Genomic DNA, 16,467 nt, shown 5'->3' with positions numbered 1-16,467 from the left:
TCGAACTCACAGAGATCCGCCTGCCTCTGCCTCCCGAGGAAGACTAATACTTTTTAAAAGAATCCTTCATTAAAGCTGCAAATAACAAAATGATGAGGAAGAAAATGATTTCTATAACCGAACAGACCATGTCACTCACCTCTCATATATAGCCAAAGTGGCCCAACTTCCAAAACACAACTATCTAACCTACAAATCCAAGGCATTAAATACTTATCATGACTTAGAGCTTAATATGCAGAGGTTCATCGAAAGACAGGAAAAGCACAGAGGCCTGTGGCTACCCAGATAATGCAAACAAGAAGAGCTCAGAATTTGTGAAGATAATTGGCTATTCAGATGGAATGCTTAGAAGGCTTTCTCGGGAGACATTGGCCCCACAGGAAAGGAACTCACCTAAACTATTATTAGCAGTTTCCCCCAAAATATCAGAGCAATTTTGACATTTTCAAGACACTGTATAAAAATAGCAATATTAAAACAAAAAATATATGTTGGCTGCTGTCATGTTTGCCAAGAAAATAACTACTCTTGGCAATGAAAATATAGATAGAAAAAACAATTATAGGTACCTGTGTACAAGAGTACATAAATCCATTTCTTTTTTTAATTTATTCGATTTTTTAAAAATACCAATCCAGGTTCCCACCCCACCCCCATTCTCTCCACACCCCCATCCACTAATCCATTTCATTTTAATGGGGTCTCATAGATCCCAAGCTAGCCTCAAACTCCCTATGGAGTGAGAATGACTTTGAACTTGTGTTGCGCCTTCCTCCACCCTCCACGTGCTGGGAATGTAATGCCTAATGCCATAGGCTTGAGGCAAGCACTCTCTCAACTCAGTTCCATCCCGGCCCTGGATCTAATTACTTAGCGAGCCATTGGCCAACAGGAACAGACAAGTACAAATACAGCGCTTCATCACGGCCACTGGGACTACATGCATTTCCGGACCCAAGTGCACACACGGGTGTGCATGAATGACTCTAAGCCATTGAAAAAACGGTCAGAAAGCAGCTCACTGCGGCATTCATTTGTGCTATCCTAACTTAGAGAGCACGGAGCTCTTGACACCCATTCCATTAGCTTTGTTTAAATGCTGAGGACGCACCACAGGGCCCTAGGCAGGCACCCCACTTGAGGTATAACTTTTTACCCAAGACAGGAGGTGAGGTGTTTTGTTTTGTTTTTTAGCTACCACAGTACCTGAAAATCACGTTTCCTGCCCGGTCCGCTTTCCAGGCCTTCACCAAAGCAAAGTCTCCTGTGATTGCTTCCTCCAGAATGAAGTGCTGCCCATTAAACTCCCTCACCTGCGGGGGAAACAGGACTCGCGGTCAGACATTTGGGCGGGACTCACACAACCATGCTATGTGCTGTGCTCTGAAGAGGCACACACTAGGAGCCTAGCGAGGGAGGCTTTCTCAGGGGGAGGGACCTCAAGAGACTACATCTGTAGCAGAAGGCTTTCTCAGAACAGCCCAGGGAGGCTTCAGGAAGAGAACGCTGTGCACAGGTTCCACAAGTGCAAGTTTAGTATGTCTGAGGAACTAAAACCCCTACAAGTCTAAGCGGTAAAGTGTGTCAATATCCATTGACTGTGTGTCTTGGTGACATTGGGGACATAGAATACAGCCTCTCTTTCCTTCTATCCCTCTCCCCAAATAAAAATGTGTACATTACACGAAATGGCTTCTCTATTGCTTCTCATTAATCTGTGATCTATAATTACTGTTGAGATAGTCGATGTAAATTAATGTGAAAAGAACTGGCATTTTCCCATTTGCATGGGCATGATGCAGGCTTCCTTCTATTAACATCTTTGTAGATTTTCTTCACACAAAATTTCTGTATGGTTTTTGCCTTTACTCGTAGGAACTTCTTGCTTCCTTTGCTTTTATAAATGTTGGTTTTAACTTATTGCACATCTTCAGTCATTACTGATACAACACAATGCTTTTGAATTTGTTTTAAACGTTTACGGTCTTTTGGGAGACAGCACAAAACAAAACTCTCCTTTGCCAGTATGCTCTTGCTTTCTTTTCCCCTTGGAGATTTGCCTCTGGGAATTAAACAGAATTGAAACAATCCCATTGAGGGTTGGATTCCTCCCAACTGCAGCCCTGTGAAAACCGAATTCTAACTGCATTCCCACTGCGCCCTCTAGTGGACAATGGGCTGGATGCGTTTCCAACACAAAGGTGGGGTTCAGTTACTTTCTGCTTTGCTTTGTCGGGGAGGAGATGCTGAGACTTGACCCTGAGGTCTCATATACATTACCATGTGCTCTGTCATTGAGCAACGTTCCAACCATGCTTTTAGAGTTTCAAACAGATCGTTTCTTAAAGGAAAGCTTCTCCAAAGATAGCCCTGTTTCTTAGTAGAAGACATAAGCTAGGAAAACTGCTGACTATACTACTATGAAATTATATAAGATTAGTTGCGCAATAACATAGAAAGTTATTTTAAAGGCTTGAGTCTTCCAAAACTCATCACCGTGGACATCAATGACGAGGCAAGTAGTGGCACAGTCCTGTAATCCCAGCACTAGAGGCAGAGGCAAGAGGACTGCGGGACGATCAGGAGAAGCCTGGCCTACAGAGAGCATCAAAAATTCCCCAACAAAGCTTTCCCCAAAGAAAGCAAACAGAAAACCCACCAAGGATGATGGCTGAGATGTAGAAAATGCAAGTATTTTCTAGCGTCACCTGTCTTAAGCCTCAAAGAGGGAAGCAACAAGCGTTACCAAGATTACTCCTGTGCTCGCTGCAAATGGTGCCGGTGGCCTCTGCTTCGTCTTCAGGATCTTCTGGAATTCATTCCCATCAGATTTCGCCAGTGATCTCCATTTCTGCACACTATTGTTTAACTCTAGCCCTTAGCCTTCCTTTGACCCAACTGCTCCCTCTCTTATCTTTCAAATCACCAGGTTCCCCCGGGTTCCTCTGGGCCTCCCTTCTCACTTTCCACTGTGGTGCTTCTTCTGCCTGTCTATTAACTGTTAAAGAGGACCCTCTGCTTGCAAAGTGGCCCAGGACTGTGTGTCTAGTCCTAAGGGTTTGGATGCCCACATATCATGCCTACTGTCCTGTATTTCCTACCAGAGTCACCAAGCACTTCCTCTTGAGACCCCTGAACTTCTTAAGGACATCTCTTCCCCAACAGGCTGAGCTCTCTGCTTGCCCTGTGCCTTCCCCATCTCAATAAGAGCAATCTTGGTTCCTGACCTCTATGTCATATGCTGTGGCTCCATCACCAGCATCTGGATCACCAACATCTGGCCTGATTCTAACCAGTTTGCACAAGCTCCACTTTACCACCTCATCTCAGCCAATGCCTGTTCCCACCAGGATCAATGCATGGCCACCCACTCTCTAACGTGGGCCCCTACAAAACCATAAAACTTACCGACCACGGTCAGACTGATTTTATAAGATATAACTTAAAACGTATCACACTCATACTCAGATTCACTATTAACTTCTTATAATACTGAGGGAACTCTAGGCTATGTGAACAGACAATAGACAAACCAGAGCCAGAGGATAGAGACTGGGGAGGCAGGGATGGAGAGACAGAGAGATCAGAGAGAGACTGAATTTTACAGAAAATTACAAAGGTACTAGATTCATGCACTGTTGAGGACCAAACAATGTGAGCCTGTTTCCCCTTGTCTGAAGGTCAGAAAGTTTCAACTTGCTGAAAGCTGTTGAGCAAAGGTCGGAGAGTTGGAACTTCTATTCCTAAAAGGTTATTGTCTGTTTCCACCTCAAGGGTTCCACCTAGATTTAGGTCAGAGTTCTGCTCACGCAAGGTTATTGTCAACAGGTGTGGCTAATACCCAGACCTTGTATTTCAGGAATGGAGAAGTAGATAAGTTTCTACCACAAACAAAAGTCTAAGGATCCAACTAAGGCTTCAGTTCCCTTAAGGAGTTTAACATCGGATTCCAACGCAGGAGTGGTTTGCCTACAGAATGTTCTGGTCTAGGGTGTGTGCATGACTTGTTTTGTTCTAGCAACAGAATGTTTAACTAAGTGCGTAGCCCGTGGCCTTCAACTGGTATGTTCATTTCTTTGTGTCGTGTTAATGTCTTTTTTTTTTTTTAATCTTACTCCTACCTTTTGGGGTCGGGGTATTTTAAGCAAATGGAAATCTTTAATTTCCATTGCAGTATTCACTGGAACTCCCTCCCAATAGTATCCTATATTTTCTGTTTTATTATTTTCACTCACGTCTTCGTACTCTTTACTAACTTTTCTAATCCATATGCCCCTACCCTGGTAAGTGGTATTTTTGTCCTTTTGTTAAAACCTTTCAGAAAATCAGTGAACTAACCCTAATTACAGTAGAATGTATAGTGATTATTGCTTCTTTGATTCTAATTTATTCTAATTTCCCTCTGTGATTTTTTAAGTATGAACAGATACCCAGATTTAGCTACAAGTCTCACCTTTTTGAAAACGAATGACTGTTTATCTCACTGAGGGAACCATCCAATGAGTCCACACAGAATCTCACGAGGAAAGTGCTCTCCTAGAGTCACGTGGGTGAGGAGCATCTTACCTCTCGTGGCTTGCTGGCAATAGCAACACTGCCATCTTTGTTGTATTTTATGGGTGATCCTCCTTCTTGTACCAGGGTCCCATAGCCTGTGCTGGTGTAGAAGGCAGGGACTCCGGCTCCGCCGGCACGGATCCTCTCTGCAAGTGTACCCTACAAATAAGCAACCAATATCTGTGAAAAGTCCACAAAGTGCAGTTGGGACTGGAAATACAGATACTGTTAGATGTAATTCCCATCTTTGAGAGGCTCACCACCTCCAAAGTGTGTATCAATGTATGTGCTTGGAAATCTCCAAGCTAAAGCATCAATTAAAGACAATAATCACTCCATTCTTGACCCACATTCAAATATAACTGTTCATTTGTCTAGTCATGCTGTCGGTTTCTAGACTCTACCCCCGCTGGTCTCTTGACATCGTATTCTACAAATGTCTACTTTAATGTTTCGAAATCAAATTTAGAACTTAATTACGTAAATGTAGCTATTCGTATATTTTTAAATGTTAAATTCTGTTTTACCATGTAATATGTGTAAGTGTAAACTAAATAATTTTATCATTAAGAGCAATAGGTATGCCAGACAGGGTGAAAATATTTGTAATTTTAACATCTGGGAGGCTAAGGCAAGAAGAATGCCATGAGTTTGAGCTCAATGTTGAGTTATATACCAAGTACTATGCCAACACAACAGGACCCTGGCTTTTCGAGATAGGATTTCTCTGTAGCTTTAGAGCCTGTCCTGGGACTAGCTCTTGTAGACCAGGCTGGCCTGGAACTCACAGAGATCCGCCGGTGTCTGCCTCCTGAGTGCTGGGATTAAAGGCGTTCGCCACCACCGCCCGGCCCGTATTTACTTTAAATGTAAATTTCATAAATTTACTTTCATAATCTTTTTTTTACTTAAAAAGCTATCTAAGCAATAAAAATTCAAAGCCAAGCAAAACCTATAAATATAGGCCCTGCTCTAGGAGGATCATTGTTGTTATAAGAAAAGACACCCAGGAGCTCACTTTGCTCATCCCAATGCCTCAGAGGACAAAGCAAGACATCAGCCACCGGAAGGGGAAAAGACTCCCTAGGAAACTGGACTGGCTGTCTCCTGATCTTAGACTTTCCAGCTGTTTTAACTATGAGAAATGAGTTTCTGTGGTGTGAGCTACTCGATCTATGGAGGGATTTTTAGCTTGTTGATTTTTATAGAAACCCAAGAAAACTAGAAATGTATATATTTATTCATTCACAAAACTTGAAATGAAAGCTGAGTCGTATCAAACCCAGCGCAGTCCTTGAACAGGCAGAGATGCCTGTGCTGTGCTGTGGGTGACTGGGTGGGACGGAGACACTGGGGAGCCACCGTCACAGAGAACAGTCCCTGATGCATGCCTTCTCTAGACTAGCGCGTACCCGATCATTTTCTTTTCTAAAATTTGGCCGCATTCCATCCTTATCAACTTGGCAAAGTTCTGAAGCAACATTACCTTGGGGCAGAACGGGGCGCTCAGTTGCAGAGCGAAGGCAGAGTGTGTCAAAGTGGAGCACCGGCACCCTGGGCGTGTAGAGCCTTGCTTTGCCCAAAGGGCTTCGAAAGCTGCCTTGGATGAATTAGGAGAAGTGGAAACCAGGTACAGACTTGCTGCACGAACTGTACAAATGGCTGTACATTTATCAGTCCCCTAAATCCTCAGGCTCTGAGCCCAAGCACTTCCTCCATGAAAGAGTTTCACCCTCCAACAGACTTTACTCTCCTGACTTGTGTCAGCAAGATTTGACCGCTCAGAAATCTCCAAAACTGAGATTCATTAAAACTGGCTTTTAAGACAATCCCATTTTTGTAAGTCCTTTTGTTTGCTTCTGACACAACGTACACTGTAGTATATTAAAAATTTTACCCAGCAGCATGGATATTTTCTATTTAGCGATCCCTAATCTTCCATTGTCACAAGAAGCAGTCATCTAGAATCAACAGGAGCGACCCAAAGACAAGGTCGCTTGGTTTGATGAAATAGCATCTCTCTGTCTGGAACAACAACAAAGCTTTAAGAAGGAAGAAAGGAACTTTTCTATAAACTGGCACTAACTGGCACTGACTGGCCCTGTGAAACAAAAGCAGATGCATTTCCTCACCTGAGGGGTCAGCTCCACTTCTAATTCTCCCGATAAGTACTGTCGCTCAAATTCTGCATTTTCTCCCACGTATGACGAGATCATGCGTTTTATCTGCTTGGATCGAAGTAAAAGGCCCAGGCCAAAGTTGTCGACCCTAAACAGAAAGGGAGTTGGTAATCATGAGCCCACCTACAGAATACTGTTAGCACACTTTTTGTTTGTTTTTGTTTCGTTTTTCAAAGATGTGAAACTTCAATAATTTGGAGGGAAAACAATCTCTTCTAAAGAATTCTGTTCACATTTTCCTTCTAGCCCTCGCCACTTCAAGAACTCAGAAGGTGGCTTGTCTTTTCTTGTTTTACAGGCGGAGAGAGGAAAGCTTAAAAGGCTGGCATGAATCCCAGCACTCGGAAGGCAGAGGCTGGGGGAGCTCTGGGCTTTGAGGCCAGCCTGGTCTATGTAGTGAGGTTCAGGTCAGCCAGAGCTACACAGGGAGATCTATCTCAAATCCCCCAAGCTCTCAGAGACTAAGGGACATAGCTAATGAAGCTCCAGCCCATGTTCAGCCTACAGTTCCAGTCCACACATTTTTGTTCTCTTTACTACTGCAAGGTGATCTTGGGATAGATGCTAAGCATGATGGCCTGGCTCCTGCCCTATGTTTTGGAGCATCCCCAAACACTCCAGTACAGAGGCTCTCTATGTTCAAACAGAAGGGTCCATTCCTGTATTAAGACAAAGATGAGCACATTCATTGAACTAGGAACCCAAGTTATACATAATACTAAGAGCATTTTTTCCTGTATCACAGACATTTTCCTTAACAATATTTGTACACTTGAATGCCCTTAATCCCCTCAAACGAAAGGACTGCAGGCAGCAAAATGAATCCTTCATTAGTTACAATACATACATATATATTGGTTTAATAATTTAAAATGAGGACTCAGTTTATTCTTAGAAATGATGCAAGCACTATTGACCTTTTCTAGATTAAAAACCTCCAGGTGCATGCATTTCTTCTTTGTTTTTATCATATTTTCATAGAAAAATGCACCTGCATTTTTAAGCACAATTCATAGGTTAACTACTGAATGAAAGCTTGTCCCTTTTCCATCGGCTTATCTCTCCCTGCTCAAAGATTTTGGAAGCTCTTTACCCAACTAGAGAGAAACAATAAACTTTGTTTGTAGGTTGGTTTATCTGTCTGGAACAGTCTCACTATGTAATCTAAGTTGGCCTGGAACTCAATATCCTCCTGCCTCAGCTTTCCAAGTGATAGGATACAGGCTTGGCTTTATAAAACTATTGTTGTTGTTATGTTGTTGCTGTTTTTGAGACAGGGTTTCTCTGTGTAGCCGTGGCTGACCTAGAACTTGTTCTGTAGACCAGGCTGGGCTTGAACTCAGAGACCCACCTGCCTCTGCCTCCCAAGTACTGGGATTAAAGACGTGTGCCACCACCACCACCTGGTTTATAAAACTACTTTTAAGGACAAAATACTTTTAGTAGTGAAGATCATAAAGAGAGAACACAATAAACACAAAGGAATGATCATATTAAAAGAAAAAACCGAATCAGTAGGCAAGGACATAAAACACCAGAATTTTTTTGTGTGCTAAGATGAATGTATACTAATCGCTTTAAGGAGGGGAAAAAAAATAACAAAGCCATTACCATACTCTATTAACATTGAAAAAAATCAAGCTGCTGAGTCAGCAATTCACTCTTGGGTCTTCACCAAACAAGAATTCATATTTAATGCTCACTAAAAGACATATATAATATGCTCATCAATAGCATAGCCCATTATGACAAAAAATGAAAGCCTCTCAAATGCCCATTCACAGAATAGATAAGTTATAGTTTATCCAGACAATAAAATACAGCAATGAGACTGCATGCTGGACAACCACTAGCCACCATGGACAAATCTCAGACTGAATCTGAATGTGGAATGAAAGAAGCTATACACAGGACTGTACATGTTGGATTACTCCTTTTACAAGCACTTTAGACTTTGACGGGACTGATGAATGAGATCCAAAGTGCCCATAATGTAGATCAGGGCAGGGAGAAAAGAGTAGTAACTAGAGGTATTGTGAAGGGATCTTTCAGGAGACCTGACCCTGTCCCATGTCTTTGCAGGGGTGTTGGCTTCATGGCTGTGCAGCTTGTAAAATCCTATCTATATATCTGTGTATAGTTAGTGTTCTACACCACTCTAATATTAGGTATCTATAGTTTTTTTAAAAGATAAAACTTCAATAAAAAGGCCCTGAAATCCTCTTATATACATGAGCTTTTGTTTCCTCCCTGCCAATCACTTGCATGTTCTGATGGCTCCTCCCACACACATCTTATGTTGTCTGCAGAATTCATTCATCCAACAATCCCATACCGCCAATGCTTACTCTACCCCGGAGACAGAATGTCACCTTCTGGGGTTACAGCCGTGAGAAGGCCTGGCCCTGGGCCCTGTGTAGTTCTAAGAGGTTAGAGGAAATAAGCGTGAGTCTGTAACTAGCATAGCAAGATGTGCTAAGTGGTGTCTGTGTAATATGTGATGAGAACACAGAAGATTAAGGATCCGCCTGTTGACAGAGGAAGAGGGAAGAGAGAGTCTAGGTGAAGGGAAAAGGTCATACAGAAGGCGAAAAGTAGATGAAAGCAAAAGGACAACAGAGCTGGAAAACACACTAAGATGGGATCCTGAGGCATCCTCCTCAGAGCTCAGAGCAAATGGGCCGTGCACTGGAGGCAGAAGTGGGAGGGGGACCTGATCGTGATCTGCCTTGAAGGACTTCACCCTGAAGGACAGGAGATGCTTCAGCTGACAGGTAACAGGCTAGACAATGAACTCAGGAAGGGCTTGACAGAGTCCAAACAATGGCGAGCATCTGAACTAAGGTGGAGACCACAGGAATATAGAAGAGAGGGTAAATCCAGAGCACTGGGGAGATGGTGCATCCCTAAGACGTGTTACCCTGACATAGACACAAACCCTGCAGAATTTTAACTTTCACAGGGGAACCTAACAGAAGAGTGAGCTGGGGGAAAATGGATCTAAGAACCACTAGAGACATCCCACTTGTTTTGACAAGCAAAGGTGTTAAGTATGGTAGCCTGTGTGACAAACCACTAGCGTTTCTTGCAACAACCACCTGCCTCCACTCTCTCTTACCAACCTTACCAGTGCCCATTCCAGATCACATGGTTCCTTTCTAATTCAAAGCCTCTTCCCTCCCCTTCCCATGGCATCCTGCACACCGTATCCCTCACGGTATATAGATAAAAACTATCATTCAATAATCTTTGCTTCTTACCCACCAGAGGCATACAAGTATCTATATCATTTATATTTAGTATCTGTGGTGGTTTGAAGGAAAATGGACTGGCACTATTAGGAGGTTTTGTTGAAGAAGGTGTGGCCTTGTTAAAGGAAGTGTGTCACTATGGGGCAGGCTTTGAAGTCTCCTTTGCTCAAGCTTCCCTCAGCGTGGCACTCAGTCTACTTTCTTTTGCCTGCACTATCAGCTCCAGCACCATGTCTGCCAGCACCTCCATGTCCCACGGTGATGGTAATGGACTAATCCTCTGAAACTGTAAGCTGCCACCTCAATTAAATGTGCTGCTTTATAAGAGTTATGGTGCTGATCATGTCTCTTCAGAGCAACAGAAACCCTAACTAAGACAGTATCTTTCTTCCAAAAGAAAATTAAAGGCTAGTAAATATACTTTTCCCACGTGGAGCAGTTTCCCTTTAATGGGCTCCAGTAAAGTCTGTCAGTGAGTTCACACACGAGGTCAACTTTACCTAGCTTCAGACACAGAGGGAAGTCAGCAAGTCTGAGGCTTCTCATCTATCTAGTCTTCAGCTAAGTATGGAACACAGTAAGTGAACGGCTGCCCAGATGGTATCCTACTTTGAAAACTACTTTTAAGTTAAAAGAGAAATAGCCTTACGAGTTAATAATACACTTGTCCACTAGAGGTCTCCCGGTTACCAAAGATGCGGGTTTTCTAGTGAGAAATGCTTTCCATCTTCCCTCCCTCCTGTTTTCTTTCTCCTTCCTCCTCCTCCTTCTCTTTTTCCTCACTTCTCCTCACTGACCCTGAGGCCCAGGCCCCACTTCAGGTTAGCAATTCTCCTCCAAGCTTAGCTTCTCTTTCAGCCTGCCCTGGCCTGCCTGAGAGCAGCTCCCTCCTTAGAGATGGGCAGGACAAACCTAGGGAATGCAAAACTCTGTTCCATACTTAACCTCTCCCTATGAAGCCTATCAAGACATCCTGACCCCACAACCTGTTTAAGAACCAAGCCATTCCTCACTCCCGCCTCTGTCCTGCACCATCATTACCTGGGCACAGGAGGGCCCTTGTCTGCTTCTGTCCCTACGGTGCACCTTGAACATGGCAGCCAAAGAGAACCACATAAAACCTGGAAGCGGAAAGGATCCTGCTCGCTCAAAGCCCTGGAGAGGTATTATTTATTCAGAATAAAGCACAGAGCTCCAGAGCAGCCTGCGAGGCCATCTATCTGCATGCCATTTATGTCTCCGGCCTCATTCTTTCCAGAACCTTCTTTGCTCACTTCTCTAACTCTCTATTGCTCTCTGGCTCCCCTAGCCATGTCAGGAATGTTCCCCTAAGGGCCTGTGCACTGGCTTTCTGCTGTCTCAGAATCTCTTCTCTGCATGGCTCCTCGCCCAGTCTACTTCCTTCGCGTGGGCTCAGATGTTAACTCGGTGCCACTCTGATCACCGCACTGATTGCTGACAGCCACCGCTCTACTCAGAGGGTCCCAAGCGTCTTGCTTGCTCTTTTTCTTTCTCTCATGTCACAAAACTTTCTAATGTGTTTTTATACTGACTGGCTATTGTCTGTCTTTCCCAAATAGAACAGAAGGTCTGTGGCAAGGACTCTTACCCTGCTGCTATTTTTGGTGGTGGTGGTGGTAGTAGTGGTGGTGGTGGTTTTGGCTTTTTTCTTTCACTTCTACATCCTAAGCACCTGTCCACCACATGGCACGAAAGGGGACTGCAGAAATACTTGGTGAGCACTTGATAAAAGAATCTCCTGCCGCATTCCATTGGCCTCTCCCAGCCATAACTTCTCTAACAGGAATGAACTATTCTAGGTTCATTTCTATTGCTGTGATTAAATAGCCCAACAAAATGCAACTTTGAGGGGGAATAAGCATTCATCCGGTTCATAATTCCATTACCGCAGGAAAGGCCAAACAGGAAATTGAATCATCATAGCCACACAACCCCAGCCAAGAGCAGAAAGGAGTAAATGCACGGACCCTAGCTGGCTCTCAGCTAGCTCTCCTCTCTATATGCTTCAGAACCCCCTGCCTAGAAAGTGGTACCACCACCATGGGCTGTGCCTTCATCCAATCAAAACAATCCCTCAAAGATGTGCCCCTAGGTCAAACTGATCTAGATAATTCCTCATTAAGATTCTCTTCCCAGACTGGTGGTGGTGGCGCACACCTTTAATCGCAGCACTCAGGAGGCAAAGGCAGGCAGATCTCTGAGTTTCAAGCCAGCCTGAGTTCTAGGACGGCCAGGACTATATAGAGAAATCCTGACTCAGGAAATAAATAAATAAGAAAGAAAGGAAGGAAGGAAGGAAGGAAGGAAGGAAGGAAGGAAGGAAGGAAAAAAAGAAAGAAAAAAAGAAAGAAAAAAAGAAAGAAAAAAAGAAGTCAGGAGCTCTCCTGACTTCTGCTTGGGCAGAGCCAAGGGGGAGGCACTGTCAGGGAGCATGAGGTCCAGAGAATAGAGATGTCAGGTTCTGTGGTCCACAGGCTCTCTCTCCCTTCTATATACAAAACTTCTAAACACTAGTTCTCTTAAGGCCCCCATGTGAGGGCCAGCGGCAACAGCACCCCTGTTTTTAATCTCCAGGGTTATTTAACAGTCACGTTGTCTTCCTTCAGCTATAATCAGTCCTTTTAAAGGAGTCTCTTTGGAAGAGTGCTCAATTACCAATGATAATACCCAGAGCTATGACTAATAAAATCATAACCATAAACCAGCCCATGAAGGTGGATACAGCCCATCTGTTTTTGTTTTTGTTTTTGTTTTTATTTTTGTTTTTGTTTTTTTTGTGGATTTAAATATCTGAAGCTTCCTCCAAGCCTACAGAGTCCATTCCAACAACCAGAACATAGCCGGTCATTCATTGACTTGGAAATTTTTCTGACCACTCTTTCAGACCTCTCTGTTTATTTTTGCAACACATTACACATTTTAACTAGGCCCTATTTAAAGATGACCTTCTGTATTTGTTGATCTTGGCTCTGGGGCTGACTATGTATTTGGCCTTTGCTTTGTTTTAGGCTGGTTGTCTCCTGGCATAGCAACCAGGCAATGCCTAAGATTCTCAACAACTGGACCAGATAAAGAGCTCATGCTTAGGCCTTGAAAACTCTACTGGATAGCTTACAACGAGAGCATGCATGCCTTTCTATAGTGTCTCTAATTCATGAACTCATCAAATACATTTGTCTGACATAATAGTAACATCCCTGATGATAAAAATAAAATGAGTAAACTACATCCCTGTCATCTAGGAGCTCATGATACAAAGGCTAAAGATGTGGACCATTGACAAATGGGGAGCACCCCATTTCTAACAGGGAAATGAGTATGGAAGAGCCTCTGTGCCCCTTGATACTGAAGATGATGCTGAATGGACTCTCCAACGGGAGGCACTGCTTGCCATCAGAAGCCAACATTTCTCCAACCTAAAGAAACAAAATTCTCGATTTCATAGGACTTCAGACATTTCAGTGGCTAAAAGAACTCTAAAGCTATCTTCTTCCCTGCTCCCATATCTGTCCTTCCTCCATCTCAACCATCCCACTCCCCCAAGCTTTCCCCAACCTTTCCCTTCTCCCTTCTCTCTCCCTTTCTTCCCTCCCTCTCCACCCCCACTCCCCTGCTCAACTTTTGCCTGGCCATCTTGTCTGCTTCCAATTTCCAGGAGGATCTACATATGTTTTTCTTTGGGTTCACCTCATTACTTAGCTTCTCTAGGATCACAAACTATAGGCTCAATGTACTTTGTTTATGGATAGAATTCACTAATGAGTGAGTACATACCATATTCATATTTTTGGGTCTGGGTTATCTCATTCAGGAGCCATTTGGGGGTTGGTAAAAGGCTTGGCTCTAAAAGGGTTCCCAGGTGTCACGGGGATGTCCCCAGCTAGGACCCTGGGCAGTGGAGGGGAGGGTGCCTGAACTAGCTTTGTCCCATAGTCAGACTGAATATCACCATAGAACCTTCATCTGGTGACAGATGGAAATAGAAACAGAGACCCACATCAGAGCACTGGACTGAGCTCCCAAGGTCCAGTTGAAGAGCAGAAGTAGGGATAATATGAGCAAGGAAGTCAGGACCACAAGGGGTTGGTCCACCCACTGAGACAGTGTGCCTGATGTGTAATGGGATCTCACCAAATCCAGCTGGACTGGGACTGAACGAGCATGCGGATCAAACTGGACCATCCGAATGTGGCTGACAATTGGGGCAGACTGAGAAGCCAAGGATAATGGCACTGGGATTTGTCTCTACTGCATGTACTGGCTTTTGGGAATCCTAGTCTATTTGGATACATACCTTCCTAAGCCTGGATGGAGGGGGGAAGGCCTTGGACTTCCCACAGGGCAGGGTACCCAGCCCTCTCTTAGGACTGGAGGAGGAGGGGAAAGGGTGAGGGGGGGAAGGAAGTGGGAGGAGAGGAGAAAGTGGAAATTTTGAATGGTATTATTTATAAAATAATAATAAAAAGAACTCTAAAGCCAGTAATCTATAGAGATGTAAACCAAAATGGATATTGCACAAAAGGCATCTACCTTCTGAAAATATTTCATTTCTGAATCTGAAATTTAAATTCTTGAAGACAGATGTGGTGGCACCTTTGATCCGAGCACTCGGGAGGCAGAGGCAGGTGGATCCCTGAGTTCAGTGCCAGCCTGGTCTACAGAGCGAGTTCTAGAACAGCCAGGACTACACAGCAAAACCCAGTCTTAAACAGAAGAAGAAAAGAAAAGCTTTATAATTTTGGTTGTGAGCTTAGCCTTTAATAGCAGAGCCATCTCTTCCCCTTACCAGCTACAGCACTCAAGAAAGTGGGCCCTGCACCTTGCCTGGGCATCAGAGCAGAACTGACCCTATTGAAAGGGGTACGGGTGAACCGGCCTGAGACCATGACCATGGAAGGTCTGGACCGTCCCTCATCTGCTATATGGTGTGGGTGGGGGAGAGATGCACTCTACCCATCACTGCCTGTGAGAAGTGGGAGAGCTGAGGTAATAAGAATAGGAGAGCTGCTCCGGCCCCTCGTCGGCTGAAGCACTGGGGTGGGTGGCCCCTGCACCTTGCCTGGGCATCAGACTAGAACTGGCCCCACCCCTGCTCATTGCTGCAAGAGATGAGCTGGGAGCAGTTGTGGGAAATACTGGGAGCAGTTGTGGGAAATACTGGAGAGTTCATCTCGGTGGTGAGGAAAGGGGAAAGCTGGTGGGCTGACCAACCTGCAACTACTCAAATCCAGAACCAAGGCTGAGTTGACCCACCCCAACATCCACCCCACCTGTGATCTGCTGGAGCACGCTGAAGGGATCAGGCCTGCAGACCCCAAGCTTCAGGATCTCCATGACAGGAGATCCAGGGCAACAACAGGATATCCAAGAGAAGTCCCAGTGAGGGTCCAGCATCGATAGTGTAGCAGAAACCAGAGGCCTCTAACCAGACCAACAACTCTTTGCAATAACACTTGCAAGTAAAGATATGTGGATATGAGGGTTTACTGTGTAACTCACTGTGTCTATGGCTTCCATGATGAGATTTCTTTCTTTTCTTTTGTCTTTTTCTCTTAAGTTGTATTGTATTTGGGGGTGGATTGCAAGGGCAGATATGAAGGGACAGGGAAATGAATAGGCTGAAAATGCATGATGTAAAAGATGCAAAGAATAAATAGAGAGATTAAAAGAAAATTAATCAAAAAGAAACCAACAACTGTAACAACAAAACAATCTCAAATATCTATTTTCTAAAATCTCACTTATTGGCAATAATTACTTTAAGAACGTAAGTATTGGGGAAACTATTTCCTTTGCTTTCATTTCATGTTTTAATCTCAGTCATACAATTTGTAATTATCAGAAGTACAAAATAAAGGAAAATGCTATATTTGGATGTAGGGTTCAGTCAACCACGGTACAAATAAAACCTTCCATGAACTAAGCACATAAACGTAAGTATGCATCTCAGGACATCATTAGACCTTCCCAAGCCAAATAACAAAACCCTCCAGAATGCTCACAGTCAAGACCGCACGGCCAGTATTGGCTCAGTGAGGTCACCAGAGCTGAGGCTGTAAAAATAGAAAAGGAACAGGGCACAGCACAAAGTCCACATCCTTTTCATTCTAGGTTTGAAGACACCGGCACACAACTAGAATGTTTATTTCAAGTAGGGACTACTACTCACTGCACCCTCAAAATTATCCTGTACCTAACTAGTACGATGTACAAGAAATCAGAAGTACACATACTTAAGGATTATTTAATAGTATGAAGCATCCACATACAAGCAAGGAGTCCTCTAGATCCCATTTTTTTACATCTATAACCCAAAATACTTGTCCGGAAGAAAGTAGCATGTATATCATAATACATCCATTTTTCTTTTGGCTCTGGAGTTAAATGGTTGACATACAGTTTACTGTGAAAGTTTTGGTTCACACTGGTTTCACACAAAGTTCATCAAAAAAAAA

The 16,467-nt window shown here is 43.8% G+C and overlaps 1 protein-coding gene across 1 annotated transcript in view; it reads right to left on the bottom strand.

Moving 5' to 3' along the window:
- The window catches only part of Oxct1 (3-oxoacid CoA-transferase 1), a 125,201-nt gene that overhangs the window by 96,132 nt on the left and 12,602 nt on the right, over positions 1-16,467 (bottom strand). Inside the window, exons 4-6 of the mRNA XM_005356578.2 lie at positions 6,693-6,828; positions 4,570-4,719; positions 1,210-1,316 (exon numbers count right to left, since the gene is read on the bottom strand). Of these exons, the coding sequence (XP_005356635.1) occupies positions 1,210-1,316; positions 4,570-4,719; positions 6,693-6,828 (393 nt within the window). The remainder of the gene's footprint in view (positions 1-1,209; positions 1,317-4,569; positions 4,720-6,692; positions 6,829-16,467) is intronic.

This window comes from Microtus ochrogaster, chromosome 19, assembly GCF_000317375.1.
Source record: "Microtus ochrogaster isolate Prairie Vole_2 chromosome 19, MicOch1.0, whole genome shotgun sequence".
Classification (NCBI taxonomy): domain Eukaryota; kingdom Metazoa; phylum Chordata; class Mammalia; order Rodentia; family Cricetidae; genus Microtus; species Microtus ochrogaster.
Note: the sequence above shows the minus strand (reverse complement) of the source record. Positions and strands in the feature narration are given on the sequence as shown.